The sequence below is a fragment of the Patella vulgata genome, chromosome 3, assembly GCF_932274485.2.
Source record: "Patella vulgata chromosome 3, xgPatVulg1.2, whole genome shotgun sequence".
Classification (NCBI taxonomy): Eukaryota; Metazoa; Mollusca; class Gastropoda; family Patellidae; genus Patella; species Patella vulgata.
Window position 1 is genome coordinate 47,007,555 of NC_065881.2, and position 14,769 is coordinate 47,022,323.

Here is a 14,769-nt window from a genome sequence, read left to right on the forward strand (position 1 = left end):
GCTAATAATAAATGATAAGTTTGAAACATGTAGCCTGTATTATTGGACTGGCTTGATAAATGATAATTGAATCAGTGGCTATGTTTTCATACTTGAAGTTGATTTATTTGGCACATCAGGTTTAGCAACATTCACACACAAGCTATTCTGGAGGGGTTTTGGAGGAAGCAGGCGGTAGGGGTGCAGACATTAATCTGAAGAGAGACTGTCGTCCTGTTAACAGATCACTTTATGCCTTGAGTGATTTTCTCTGTTATTCATTTGGGTTTGAGCTGGAGACTGTTATAAGATTAGGATTTATGTGTAATGTGTTGTCTAGTCATTCTGACTACTGATATTCAGATAGCCCTGTTGGCTGCCACTACAACCACAGGCAATATAGCAATCAAGTACAGCTCATCAAAAAGAAACATCCCATCTGCTTACAGATAGCCTCCCCTGTGTTATGGTTATTTACAAATAACTATAGCTTATTAATATTTGTGTAAAATCCCCATCAAATACATTAATTAGTAATGTTTTTTTGGTGAAGGTGAATTAAGTACATTCTGAATCGAATTGTAGTTGAATAGACTATTAGACTGAATGTGGTGAACTCATTCACTTCAAAGAGAAAGGCTTAAAAAAATATGAAAAAAACCTGAAAGTATTAAAGGAAAGGGAAATAATACACATATGAATGCAGAGAAGTGGTTTAAAATTAGATTCACATGTTCTCAGTCATGTCTGTCTCAAGACTTTGAACAAAACAACAACTAACTTACATATATACGTTTAATTCATGAAAACGTGCAAATCTGTCTGCAAAATAATGTTTGAATTAGTTGTTTTCATTTTCATAAAAGGTTTTTAAAAAAAAGAGAAAATGGCAGATACAGAGAAACCTGCATATTATCAACAAACATAAGCACTCCATTACGAAAAGCCAACATGGCAAAACTGAGCAAATACTCTAGACATTTAACTCAGCCTGTCTATAGACAAGTCAAGTTAGTATGAAAACACTGGTACATAAAGTAATCTATTGAAAGGTATTCATCCTTCTATTGAAAAAGCCACTACAGGTTTCAAGTCTTGTACGGTATTGTGCTTGAGGTTTATATATGCCCTGCAATAACACGCTACTGTTTTTCCATGTTAAATCACATTATGTAAAAGTCAGTCGACTCACTTAATATTATATAGGCCAAATGGTTAACCAAAATTTTTTTATGACATTCTTCTTCTCTGTTGCCAAACATCATTCATTTGCGTGAGAGTGTATTTAAAATGAAATAAAATTCTGGTGTTTTGACCTCTCAGGTGTATTTCCGTACATCTGTATTGCGTTATGATTGCCGTCTAGATATTTAACTTATTCCAAGACAATTGAATAAAGAATCTTTTGACAAAAAATAACCTGTTATAAATGTTTGACTACCTTGTATCCACCCAACATATTTGCGTCTAAACCGGAGATTGTAAAATATAAATTGATATTAGTTCTGCAGTGCAAGTTGGGGGATTATCTGACATATATCATAATAATACCCACATAAATGTTTAAAATGAATAATGACATCAAGTAAATTACCCCGTCTTTACAGTACCCAAAAGATTCACAAGAATGTTATCAAATCTGGTTACATATATCATAATAATTTTGTCTAGACCTCTAAGTGATTGGCACCAGCCAGATTGGAAGCAAAAGACATTGTAGATTTACCTGCTTGCCTACAAGTAAATTACTTTTCTTATCATCTCTCTTGTCATAATTCATATTTATAGACTTGGCTCATTTACCTCTTGTTAACTGGGATGGTTTTTTTTCTGATGAAAAACACAAAAGGTAAATTTAACTAGGGGTAATTATATCCTCCATTATATATCATCTCTATTAGATTATAGTCTTCATCTATTGATGTTGAGGTTATGGAATTTAATAATACTGGGAAATTACCGATTAAAAGTTTACTGTTATTTTTGTTGGATTTAAGATCATAGATATTGATTTTATATGTGATCGGAAACACTTCTGCAAAATGTATACAATGTACATCATTCTTTTTTAATACACCTACATTGAGAGAAGGAAATGGGATGAAAGTCTCGGGTGTTTCAGAAATTATTTATGAATTATTTTAAGTCAACGTCGTCGTTATGTTCTTGTAAAATATTGTGGAAAGCACATATAAAAGAGGTGTTTAAAGATACGTTATGTGAGATTTAGATAAAGAGCTAGCCATTCTTGCTATAATAGTTTGAAAATAGATAATGTAAAATGAATATATGTAATTTAAAAATTTCATTCAAATCACTGTATTGCGAGCGAAGATATTAGCCTTTGAAGGTTTGACAAGACGTGTGCAATAATTTCAACCACCATACTGGTTGTTCAAAGCTAAGTCTCACTCCTCCATTTTTAGCTTGAATCAAAATATGTCTGAACTGTTCTAATCTGTTTAATATCGGAGAAATCTGATGCCATCGAGAGTTGATTATGCCCTGGATAAGTTAACTAATGTCTAATTAATAATTTAGAAAAAATTTCAGGCCTAAAGAAAGACCTGCAATGGGCAGATTTAGCTCTTGCATAATATATGTTAATTTAGCTTTTGAACTTGATTTAATAAGATAAACTTTTTGAAAATAAATGAATGAAATGAAATGGGGTTTAACGTCCTACTGTTTTACTCCGAACTGGGCTAATGAAGACGGGCATACGTCATACAGTGTGCTATGAGAGAAATTTTGCCCTGACAGCAGCACTAGGCCTACTCTTATATCAAATTCCAACTGTCAAGGGATCTTTTACCTGCATGGCAATGTGTACACGGGACCTTGGTTTTACGTCCCATCAGACCAACTAAACAGCTGAACTTGATTTAATAAGAAAATGGTAGAATATAGTTTTTAGACAATTTTCAATTATGGTTCTGTATTGTTTTCTGGCAATTTATCTTTGACAGTCTTAAAAAGTTTAAAGATAAAAAAAAGTAAGTTTTTAAAATGTACTTGAATATGTATAGGTGAGTGTATACATGTAGTTTATTATAACTAGGTGGTGGGGAAGTGTATATCAGTAAAATGGTGGCGGTTAGACGACCAACTACTTATATGCAGGAATCACTACTTTAATTTAGATGGTATTTAATTGTTCAAATATGTTATGACTCGATTCGAAATATTACACCTAGTGTGTAGTTTCTGTTGCTTATTGTGCATTTGTCGTGACATATGTTTTTAGTTTTGGCGAGAAGGGTTTTGCCAAATTTATGTCAAGTGTTTATTATGGTAGCAAACTGTTTTGGATATAGAGAGGTAATAATACAGTTAACAGAGCTTCACTGATTTTAACTCCACCTGTAAAGGTGAGCGGAGAACTGGAGACCATGAACAATTACAGGTATTCCTATCTGATAAGACCATGGTTACACTATCCCTAGTCACCTCTTCTTTTTTTGACATAGCCAGTCATTTATATAAAAGTCCCTCTGATATATACAAGGCCACCAGTATTTAACTCGGCCCATTATGTTGTACATTAGATACTAACCTTGTCACCCCTTTCTACCAAAAAAAAATCTCCAGCCATACCCTTGTCATTGTCCTAGAATTTATGAATAGCTCATCTTATAGGTAATTAGGCTATTTAAATCAGCAGTAGAATGGATGACTTGATGGTTGATGTAAAGTTACTCGACACCTGTGTTATTCTACCTTGGTGGGAGTTTTTGTTTAAAATTATGAAACCAGAAAAAAAGTCAAGATATACCAGTACTTGGATTTTATCAGTGTTTTCTTTTTTAATTTTTATGAAAAATTAACATTTTATGTCTGCATTCATAAGGTTTTAATTTTGATACCAAAATATTAAATTTTTCTTAAAAGCCTCATTCTAAAGGTCGAAGGATATGAATAAGTAGTAAAGCTGTCTTCAATGAATTGTATATATTATACACACCCTTAAAATGCATTTTTTAAAAGCCGTTATTAACTGAATTGTATTATTTGTAGGTATATTAAAGATAGGTATTAGGTTGGTGAAGTAAAGTCTATATGAACATACCACACAATAGACAAGCCCATTTATACCATGTAACATAGACACCAAGACTCCCAATAAGATGGGCCAAGTGAGATAAGCAGTATGGCTCTGATCTCAAACCTACATAGCTAGCAAGGCTACCGCAAATACACTCCTAGTTCATCATAGCTTATTACCACAAGACACACACAAAAAACCCAACCTCACTAAATTCATATACTTAATGATGTTATATCACTATGGTTCTTAAGGCAGTGTTTTTTTGCGGGTAATGATAATATACAAAATTAGTCAGACTGACGCTGTGTTCAACAATAAAACATCGATTTTATTTTCAAATACATAGACATGTTTCCGCACACTTATGTTTTGATATGCATGAGAATAAAGATGATATCGGTTGTTTTTATGTTGAAATCTTTTTCAGATTAAATCATGAAATATTGTTTGATGTGATATGTTAGTCTGGGCATTGAATGCGATTTTCCTTTAATAGCACAACAAAATAGATAGTTGAACATGAACATGTATGCGATAGAAGATTATAATCTTGAATAATTAAAAATATGTCCTTGTCCCACCTACATGATTTCATACCATTGTATTGAGACTTGTATGTTTTATAAATCCATAATACACCTTTTTCCTATTTCTGTGCCATATTGAATTTGCATTTATTTAAAACAAATGGAAATTAAACATACATTATGCAAGAGCTAAATCTGCCTATTGCAGGTCTTTTTTTGGCCTGAAATATTATATAAACTATTAATAAGACATTTATTAACAAAACAAGACCATAATCAACTCTTGATGGCATCAGATAGTCGAAATTTTAACTAGATTAGAATGGTTCGCGATTTAAAAATTTAATTTAAATACGGGAAAGCAAGGCTAAGTCTTGAATATACCAGCGCCCTGTTACTGCAATGCACACATCTTGTCAAATCTACAGTGATAACTTGGCTCAGATTGAAGTTATTTTAATGAAATTTTCAATATTTTCATTTTGCTCTATTTTTGAGCTATTATAGCAAGAATGGTCAGCTCTTTATCTAAATTATACATAATGTATCTTTAATAAAACAATTTTTATATTCTATCCTGTGCTCCATAGTCCATGAACATATTAGCTGTACATGTATATAAAGTTTCTCTCTCTCTCTCCCACCCACTAGTGATATTGTAAATTGTATTGGCCTAAGCCTATCTGTTGCTTTCTGTTGTGGAGCCAGTAAGACTAGCTACAACAGTTATATATCTCTGCTTGTCAATTCTAATATGCCCTCTACTCCACTAGCCCCTATACCAGTTATGTTCACTGGCATTCTCCTGTCGTCCCAAACATACACTACATAAGACTGGCTGGCTGAAAATATCACTAGTTTCAAGTGGTCTTGTACTGATAAATACACGATATTGTAATTGTTTTAAACACCATCCGCATGACTCAGGGCTTGATTATGTTTTTGTACAACATTGTTTGTTTGTGGGAACTTATATCTTTAACATTTAAAACTCCCCTTACTGGAATAGCTTGATGGCGATAGAATTCTCTGTACAGACAGATAGCCTGGCACATACTAGACTATTAAATGGAGACTTGCTTTCATATTGATTCGTTTTGTAGAGAAAACAAGATAAAACATAGCGTAAATTATAAATAATGGTAGAATGTGGAAGATGTAGTTTGATGCTAATACAGTAGGTAAAATGTCTGCCTTCCCATCAAAATCAATTCCAGTATTTCCATGTGCATTACTAAAGGGTAAAAATTCATAAAAATATAAAGTATGATAAAAAAATAATGTGAAATTAGAAATAAAAGAAAAAAGATAAGCTTGATAGATACCTTGAAAATAGGTTAGTTCTGAGTTTCCTTAGTTATTGTAAGCAATAGGTACATGTATTTTTACTGCACAATACATTTAGAAACCAACTATTTTTTTTTTTTTGAAAAAAAATTAAAATATTGGTTTGTGGTATCGAAAGTTTTCTTATTTAAGAATGAGAATTATTGAGAAACTGTCTCAGAGTGTAGAATGAGTTATATTTAATGTGAAACATTGATTTATAAAGTTTGGTCTATGTATTCTTTGTAAAGTGATTTCCTCAATCATTTCTAGAAGGTTTACAATGACTAGACCCTTTTGATTGGGCTCAAAAATAAAATTGTTGATTTTATTGGATCTTAGGTGATGATTTGTTTTGTGGGGTAAGCACTCTACATTAGATCAAACTAGTGTTGGGATATAAATGTAACTGATTTTGTATTCCACTGTCAACTCATTAAATCAAAAATTAAACAAAAATTACTAAATATTGACTAACGCTTAGTCTTTAAAGTGTGTATTGTAGAGCTTGCCCAATCACTGATGAAAGTAACACATCAGATCAGCGGAATTCCTTCCTTCTTGTTTACCTAAAACATAGAAGGTTTGAATGGGGCATTGGAGAAATATAAAAAACTATAATAGTGTCGACATACTTTTTCCATTTATATTTTTTAATGTTTTGTAATAATGTATTCCTTAATGAATATTAAAATCTGTTAACTAATGATTTTGTGTTTTTTTTTTCCAGATACATCTAGTACAGCTCCTAGAGGTCCTCATTGGTGTTCTATAGCCTATTGGGAACTTCGACAGCGTGTAGGGAGACTTTATCCTGTTTTTAACCCAACCATTAACGTGTTTCAGTTACTACCTCGTGGGGACGGAATGAGCCTCGAAATATTACAAACCGATGCAAATCTGGAATCTGTGAGACGAACTAGAGAAAAAATCGGTATTGGCATTATTTTAAGTAAAGAAACTGATGGTGTGTGGGCCTATAATCGTTCACAGTTTCCAATATTTGTGAATTCTCCAACACTGGATGACCCAGATTCAAGGACGTTGGTTGTGCGAAAAATATTACCTGGTTATTCAATTAAAATTTATGACTTTGATCTGGCAAAACTACTTGAAAACACTAGAGATCCAGCATTGTTAGATGGACCCTATGATCCGTGTTCCATCCGTATCAGCTTTGCAAAAGGCTGGGGACCGTGCTATTCAAGACAGTTTGTGACATCATGTCCGTGCTGGTTAGAAATTTTATTGAATATTAATAGGTGATAGTTATTGCTGACGTTAAAATGTTATATTAATTTACTGGTTAAAAGTTAGTATATTGCTGATCAATTCAGGGCATTGGATTTAAATCTTTGGCCAGGGCAGTGGATAGCCATTCATCAGTTTTAATACGTATGTAAAAGCTAATTTGACGAAAATGCTCCTAATACAGTATGCAGCATGAAAATGAAGATGTATAGATTTAATGAATATAAATGTGCTATAATAGAGAGTATATCGACTTAGTTCACGATGAGTGGTGAACATTTATTTCTGGTTAGTGCTGACACAATATAAAATGGTGCCATGATGTGAAGTTAGCAGGTGATTTGAATACAAATCATCCAGACTTCGCATCAACCTTGAAGTGCCTTGTTCCATAGAAGAAGAAAAATTGTAATATAGGCTACAAGTTCAACTGGCAAACAATCCAGCATCAACTTCAAACCATCAATTTATTTGATGCATTAATATATCACTATTTACAGTATAGTACAACATGAATTACCTCCCTTGATTTTAACACTTGGATAAAAAAGATGACAAAATTGACAAACATATTCAGACAGAAATTCCTTCTAAATAGAGCACCCGAAACGTTCTTACAACAAATTTATAAAATTATACCGTAACGTATAGATAAAAATACTTAAAGATACATTATGGAAGATTAGATAAATAGCTGGCAGTTCTAACTATAATAGTTAAAAGCTAGATAATGTAAAGGGTATTTACTGAAAATTTCAGTCAAATTGAGCCACTCTGAACCAAGAATTTAGCGATTGAATTTACGTCCTAGCCTCGATCATCATTACTAAAGTCGGTGCGATAAAAAACATAGTCCCGATTATCCCTTTCATGATTTAATCATGAAAGAAAGTTGAGCAGCAAATCGGATCTAATCCAGTAAATATCGCAGGCTAGCGATGACATCGAGAGTTGATTATGGTCTGGATAAGTTAATTAATGTCTAATTAATAATTTAGATAACATTTCAGGCCTTAAGAAAGACCTGCAATAGGCAGATTTAGCTCTTGCATAATGTATGTATAATTTTTAAAGTTTTAAAATATTAATTGAACAGGTTACAAACTCAGTTTTTTCTCAAAAGAGTATAGACATTTTAATACTGTAAAATGATTTATTCATAAAGTTTCTGTCTGAATTTGTAAAATTTAGGAATCAGTCACCATTTTAGAAATATCAAATAATATAACAGTATTACCTGGTAGCCTACTTTTGCTGATCTTTTCTTACATGATTTACTCTCTTACTGAATTAATACAATTCAAGGAATTTCCATTTGTTTTAAAATGATATAAAATGGTGGCTGATTTTTTAAATGAATCACTTGCATTTTGTCAGTATAATCTGGTATATATCTTGTCATATGGAATTAAGTGTACATAATGTCGACACATTACTGTGTAATTTATATAAATATGTGCAATGTAAATGTTGCATTAACAAAAGGGGGACAGCAGTGTTGCCTGTATTTGACATAGCGGGTATTGTTAATTGTTTTATATGTTTGTATTTGGGGTCACGGTATGAATGTTAAGTGATGAATCTTGTGTAATGTTTTTTTTTTTTTAAAAAAACCTATATGTTGTGTTGATGTATCTCGATTGTTGTATGATAGTGTTTGTTTGTTTTTTTTTTTTGTTTTTTTTTTCTATGGTTGTTGAAATATTTTTTACATAATTTTTTATTGAAAAATTATCATCAAAATAAACACTTATTGATATTAGAAATTAAATTTTCATGACAAAAATCAAAATGTTGCAGATATATATACTTATATGTCTAAATAATACCTCATAAATATAAAATAAGCTTTAAGTTTGTGTGGCAAATAATTAGTTATTATTGCCTTTAAGTGTGTAAAAATGCTTAGCCTGTGGGCTTAGAAGAATGTGTAGTTTTATCCCAATGGTCACCACCCTTTGCTATAGTAAGGCAGACAGGGACAGCACAAAGCAGGTTTCTGCTTCAGTTAATAGACCATCCATCATGGCAGACAGACAGATTATAGTCAATAGATTTAGATATTTTGAACTAGATTAATATAACCCTCCCTCTCCTCTTTAAATACTCGTCTTTATCTAAAAAATCTTTTACTTTTCTAATCTGTAGACACAAAATCCTTTGATTAATGCCGACTGTTATGAACTTTTTCTTTTGTTGTTTAGTTACCACCGAGTCAACAATATAGTTTACTTTTCAATAAAATAAATTCTCTTCAAGGAAACAATGGCTTTTAAGTTTTAATGTTAAACTTGATCTAACTACTTGCTTGATAATTTATATCTTTGAATGACTAGTACAATAGTCATAGTTTTTTTTGTAGTCATATCAAAGTTTTTATTTCTTTAAAGATATTTAAAAAAAAAAAAAATTTAAAGGATGATTTTGGAGGTACATGTAGTTATTTTTTTTACAGTAGTTGTAATAAAAACTAATATGAAAGGTTATAATAATGTGTAACTTTAATGAAAAGTCTAGCCTTTTAGCATTCCTGTGTAAGTCATCCTGTCCAGCCTATCTGGATTTGCTAGATTTTTTCGAGTAGAGACCAAGAAACTTGTCTCCAACCTGTCACTAAAATTAAGTCCTGCTCACCGATTTGGAAACTATCTGACTACTGCAGGGATAAAAAGGTGTACAATCTACCTTAATGTAGGTTCTGTCAATGTCACATAAATTCATACACTACCATAAATACACTTTTAACTCATTTGTATAGTATACCATAAAAACTGTGCAATAAATATTCTAGTAAAAACAGAATAGTCTGAAGGTTTTAATTGTTCATTGTTCTTTTAAGGTATATTTTAATAAATTCACAAATAAAGAGGCCACATAATGTTTAAAAGATACAGTCTAATCGAAAACTTAGTTTAACCAAAATGTACACTTGGAAATTTTTTAAATACTCCTTGAATGTTAGATTATGACCTCAATAAGATTTTTACTATCATAGTAACTTTTTTTTAAAAAAATTTAAAAATGCTATTCATCAATGGATTATCCTGTTGGTATGGATTTTTTTTTTATAGTAAATGTGATAACACTTTGTACATGTACATTTTTTTTTCATTTAAAATGGTTAGTAAATATCATGTCTTAGAGCATTGCTGAAGTTTGTATTGTGCTAGATCTTTTGGGGTAGCTATAAGCTTAGTTTTTTCTAGACTAAAGTAGCTTCTATTTGATTTTAAGATCTATTTTATCTTTTAAACTTTAGAAATTATCCGAGGTATTTTGTTATTTAGAGATTTATCAGTTTTAATAACAGGATAATAAAAAATGGCATTTTTATATTGTAACCAGTTATTACGATAATTGGTTATTTGTTATGGCATTATTACTTTAATATTTTAATGTCAGTTTTTGTATGTTTATTTATAAATGGGATAGAAAGCGAGGTGTACATGTTATTTTAGTGTAATTGTGTTGAATTGCCAAAACGTTAAGCTAAAATAATGAAAACAGGTATATAATGAAATACAGACAGGTATAGTGTTGAGATTAAATTCTTCTTAATCTACAGAACATATGTTTATGTTATTTTAGCCGATTGTTTACGGAGAAAAATTGAGCGGCACTGCTTTCCCCTTAACTGTATTATGATTGGTCTGTTGGTTTGTTGTCCATATTATCATATCTAAAATGTCATTTGATTGGTTATCTTAATTAAATTTAGCCCATCTAATAATTTCAATATAAAATTTTATTTAAGTGAAAATGAATGAAATGAAAAATAACATTTAACGACAAATGGATAGTGCTGTAATAATTTATTAATGTTAATGTTTCTTTTGTGTAGAATATATTATTATATATAAAACTATGGACAACAAACTAATTGAAATATTATATGATTATAATGTATGTATAATATGTATTGTACAGAACTCTGTATGTAAGTGTTTATATTAAAACAATATGGGCAAATCCCACAGAATTACAACAAAAAATAAAAGGAAAAATCTTAAAAATCTAGATGCTTTGTTATTATTGGTTTTTGAAGCATTACAAAATGTAATAAGACACTCTGCACCAGGAGCTTGTGAGAGGAACATGCTGCAGTGCAATTTATTGTCCCCAGGGGGACCATTAAAATGGCTTAGTCTGTCTGTCTGTCCGTCCGTCCGTCCGTCCCACTTTTTGGGACACAATAACTCTCTTTCTAATTGAGCTAGAATGTACAAACTTTGTGTAGGTGTTTATGGAGTTCGAAGATGAGCATTTTCTGCTTAGGCTAAGCAGAGATAAGCAATTTGATTGGTTGATGCTTTGGGATATGATAACTTTAGTTCTAATTAAGTGAGAGTGATGAAACTAGGTGTATAGTTTCATTACATCAATACCTTGACTAGGTTCGATAATGATCATTTTCTGCTCAGGGTAAGCAGAGCAATAAGCAATTAGATTGGTCGAGACTTTGGAAAACAAATCATGCTCATTCTAATTGAGCTAGAATGTTCACACTTGACGTAGGTGTCTATTATGTGAATGCCTTGATGGAGTTCGAAGATGAGAATTTCTGCTTAGGGTAAGCAGAGATAAGCAATTTGATTGGTTGATGCTTGGGAACACGATAACTTAAGTTCTAATTAAGTGAGAGTGAGGACACTTGGTGTATAGCTTTATTGCATCAATACCTTGACTACGTTCGATAATGAACATTTCTGCTGAGCGTAAGCAGAGCGATAAGCAATTAGATTGGTCGAGACTTTGGAACACAATAACTCCTAATTGAGGTAGAATGTTCAAACTTGGTGTAGGCGTTCATTAGGTGAATGCCTTGATGGAGTTCGATGTTGAATATTGTCTGCGTACGGTAAGCAGAGATAAGCAGACAGATTGGTTGATGCTTTGGGGCACGATAACTTTGGTTATAATGAAGTGAGAGCGATGAAACTCCGAATATAGATTCATTATATCATTACCTTGACTAAGGAGCAATAAGCAATTTGATTGGTCAAGACTTTGGAACATAACAACTCTGCTTTTAATTGAGGTAGAATGTTTAAACTACATGTTGATGTTCATTAGGTTATGTCTTGACTGAGTTCAATGATTAACATTTCGAGGTGAAGCTAAGCAGAGCTGACCAATTTCATTTGTCGATGCTTTGGGACAAGATAATCTTGATTCTATCTGATAGAGAGTGATGAAACTTAGTGTATAGTTTGATTGCTCGATACTTTTGAAAAAAATAAATGTAAGATTAATTAATGTGTCATCTATTTATTTTGGGATTTCGGAGGGGGACATCAGCCTCACTGTTGGCTTGTTTCATTTATATTGGTCTTAATGCCCATGATATTGCATGTACTGGTCTTAGCCCACAGACCATACATATGTATTCATTTGAATTCTAAAAGGGGGTGGAGCACACAATATTAAATACCGGTATATATTAATTGGGTGGGGTGGGGTGTCAATGCTTCCGTTAATGAAATATCCATAAGTCACTAATTATGCATTTTTGATAAAAAAAATTTGATGGACAAGGGGGGCAATGCTCCTCTATTATTCATATTCCCGAAGACAATGTTCACACGCATCATCAGCAGTCACATGACTCATGTCAGAAACTGCCAAAAATGCAAAACTTATGTGAATTCTGTACCATGCAGAAACTGAAATATACTTCATTGGTCATTGTAGGGTGGGGACATTTAGCACTTAATTTTACCTCTGACTATGTTACTGGTGTGATATTACAGAGAATTCTTTTGAACAAGACAGTGGCATTTATTTCCAGAATCCATGTGAAAATGAAATGAAATGAAATGGGGTTTAACGTCCTACTTTTCTGCTCCTATGCTGGGCTAATGAAGACGGGCATACGCCACACCTAGTGCTATGAGGGAAATTTTGCCAGGGCAGCGGCACTATCGCCTACTCTTACATCGAATTCCAACTGCCAAGGGATCTTTTACGTGCATTCTAATGTATACACGGGACCTCGGTTTTTCATCTCATCCGAAGGACTAGACAGCTGTCCTTGTCAGGCCCTCCATCCTGCATCACTGACAAGAGGAACCATGCCGGAAAATCTGGATGAACTTTCTCGGCCAATGCAGGGATAGAATCCATGTGAATGCTCCAATAAAATTATTAAATAGCAGAGAAATCAACTGGACTGATGTGACGAGCACAAGTCTTCAGAAACATGTACATCTGTTTCTCAATAAAAAATCCCCAGCAGTTTCTACATTTCTACAACCTGCTTTTATGTAGGTTTCCAATTTGGCTAAGCAGCTTGTGCAGGCTATACAAATGTTGTTATGCCATTGCTTAGGACCTTTCTTTTAAAGTCTGTCCCTTTGACATTTAATTTATTAAATTATTAATTTAACTGATCTTAAAATTGATCTTTAAAAACACTTTAGAAATATATTCATTAAACTCAATTCAACAACTGGTTACCTGTTTTAACCTGTACATACTTGATAATTATATTAAAATCTGCTGTTCTGTTTGTTAGATTGAAATGATTGACTCCTCCCCGTCCCCACTTTTAATCTTTCTCTTTGAAATGGGGTCGTATATTGTTGTCGCCCCTGTCCTTCGGTTAATATCCGATTGACTTTAAATTTATACACAGTGTTTACGGTCATGAGATGAAGAAGCCTATTGATTTTCACCGATTTCCCATCATTACTGCCAGAGTTATGGCCTTGATCACTAAGAAAAATCTTGTGGATGCTTTAGAGACCATAGTTATCATCTGATTGATTTTATATTTATTTATACACCGTGTTTACGCCTATATTTAATCATTTTTTCGATTGACTTTAGATTGATACAGAGATTAAGGTCTTGAGACGAACAAGTATATCGATAACTTGAACAGCTAAATCCATGATATTAAATGTTTTGTATACTAAACGTTAGCATGGGCCAAACAAATTCTAATCATTTTCTAATAATTACCTACTGAATGAGTTGTTACTCTTAATCAGATTTAAGTGTATTATAAATGTTTCATTACCGACAAAAGTAAAAACATGTGACAACTCTTGTTCACTGCCGGACATTTTACCTGCCTGGCAACCTATCTATTATACATATAAGTAGTATGTTTGAATAATTACATAAAAATGTTTTTAGTACAAATAGACAGATCTGGAGTTCTGAAAGCAGTAATAAAATAATGAGAACGGACCACACTCCACCATCATCTTTAAACCATGTTTCATTCAGTGTTTTGAAAGTCACAAAATGGAATCCAGATTTTCATGTCTCAAAAGTTTGCATATTTGAAACTGCAGTTACCTAGAGAAGGCATACAAGTACATTATTACAGTATGTATCTACACAAGTTAATACACTGTACCCACTTCATTTATTACTTTTGGATTAAATTATTGAATAAATACAAAATATAACCAACGTTTCGTAGGTATGTGAACTCCTCTAAAGAGAAGTAGTTTAAATTGTTCTAGAAAGTAATATAAAGTCAAGCCAAAACACATTTTTCATATCTTGAAAAGTCAACATGAATTATAATTTTTTGAGTGACATCCAGATAATGATATTCCTTGACCAGTGATAGTCTTTTTGCCAATATGTTTATAATATATAAAGGGGGTCACAGTGAGTAAGACA

At 32.3% G+C, this 14,769-nt stretch overlaps 1 protein-coding gene across 1 annotated transcript in view; it reads left to right on the plus strand.

Moving 5' to 3' along the window:
* Window positions 1-11,148, plus strand: part of LOC126815524 (mothers against decapentaplegic homolog 6) — a 35,927-nt gene extending 24,779 nt beyond the window's left edge. Inside the window, exon 4 of the mRNA XM_050541212.2 lies at window positions 6,611-11,148. Coding sequence (XP_050397169.1) covers window positions 6,611-7,146 — 536 coding nt within the window. The 3' untranslated portion in view covers window positions 7,147-11,148. The remainder of the gene's footprint in view (window positions 1-6,610) is intronic.
* The last annotated feature ends 3,621 nt before the right edge of the window (window positions 11,149-14,769 follow it).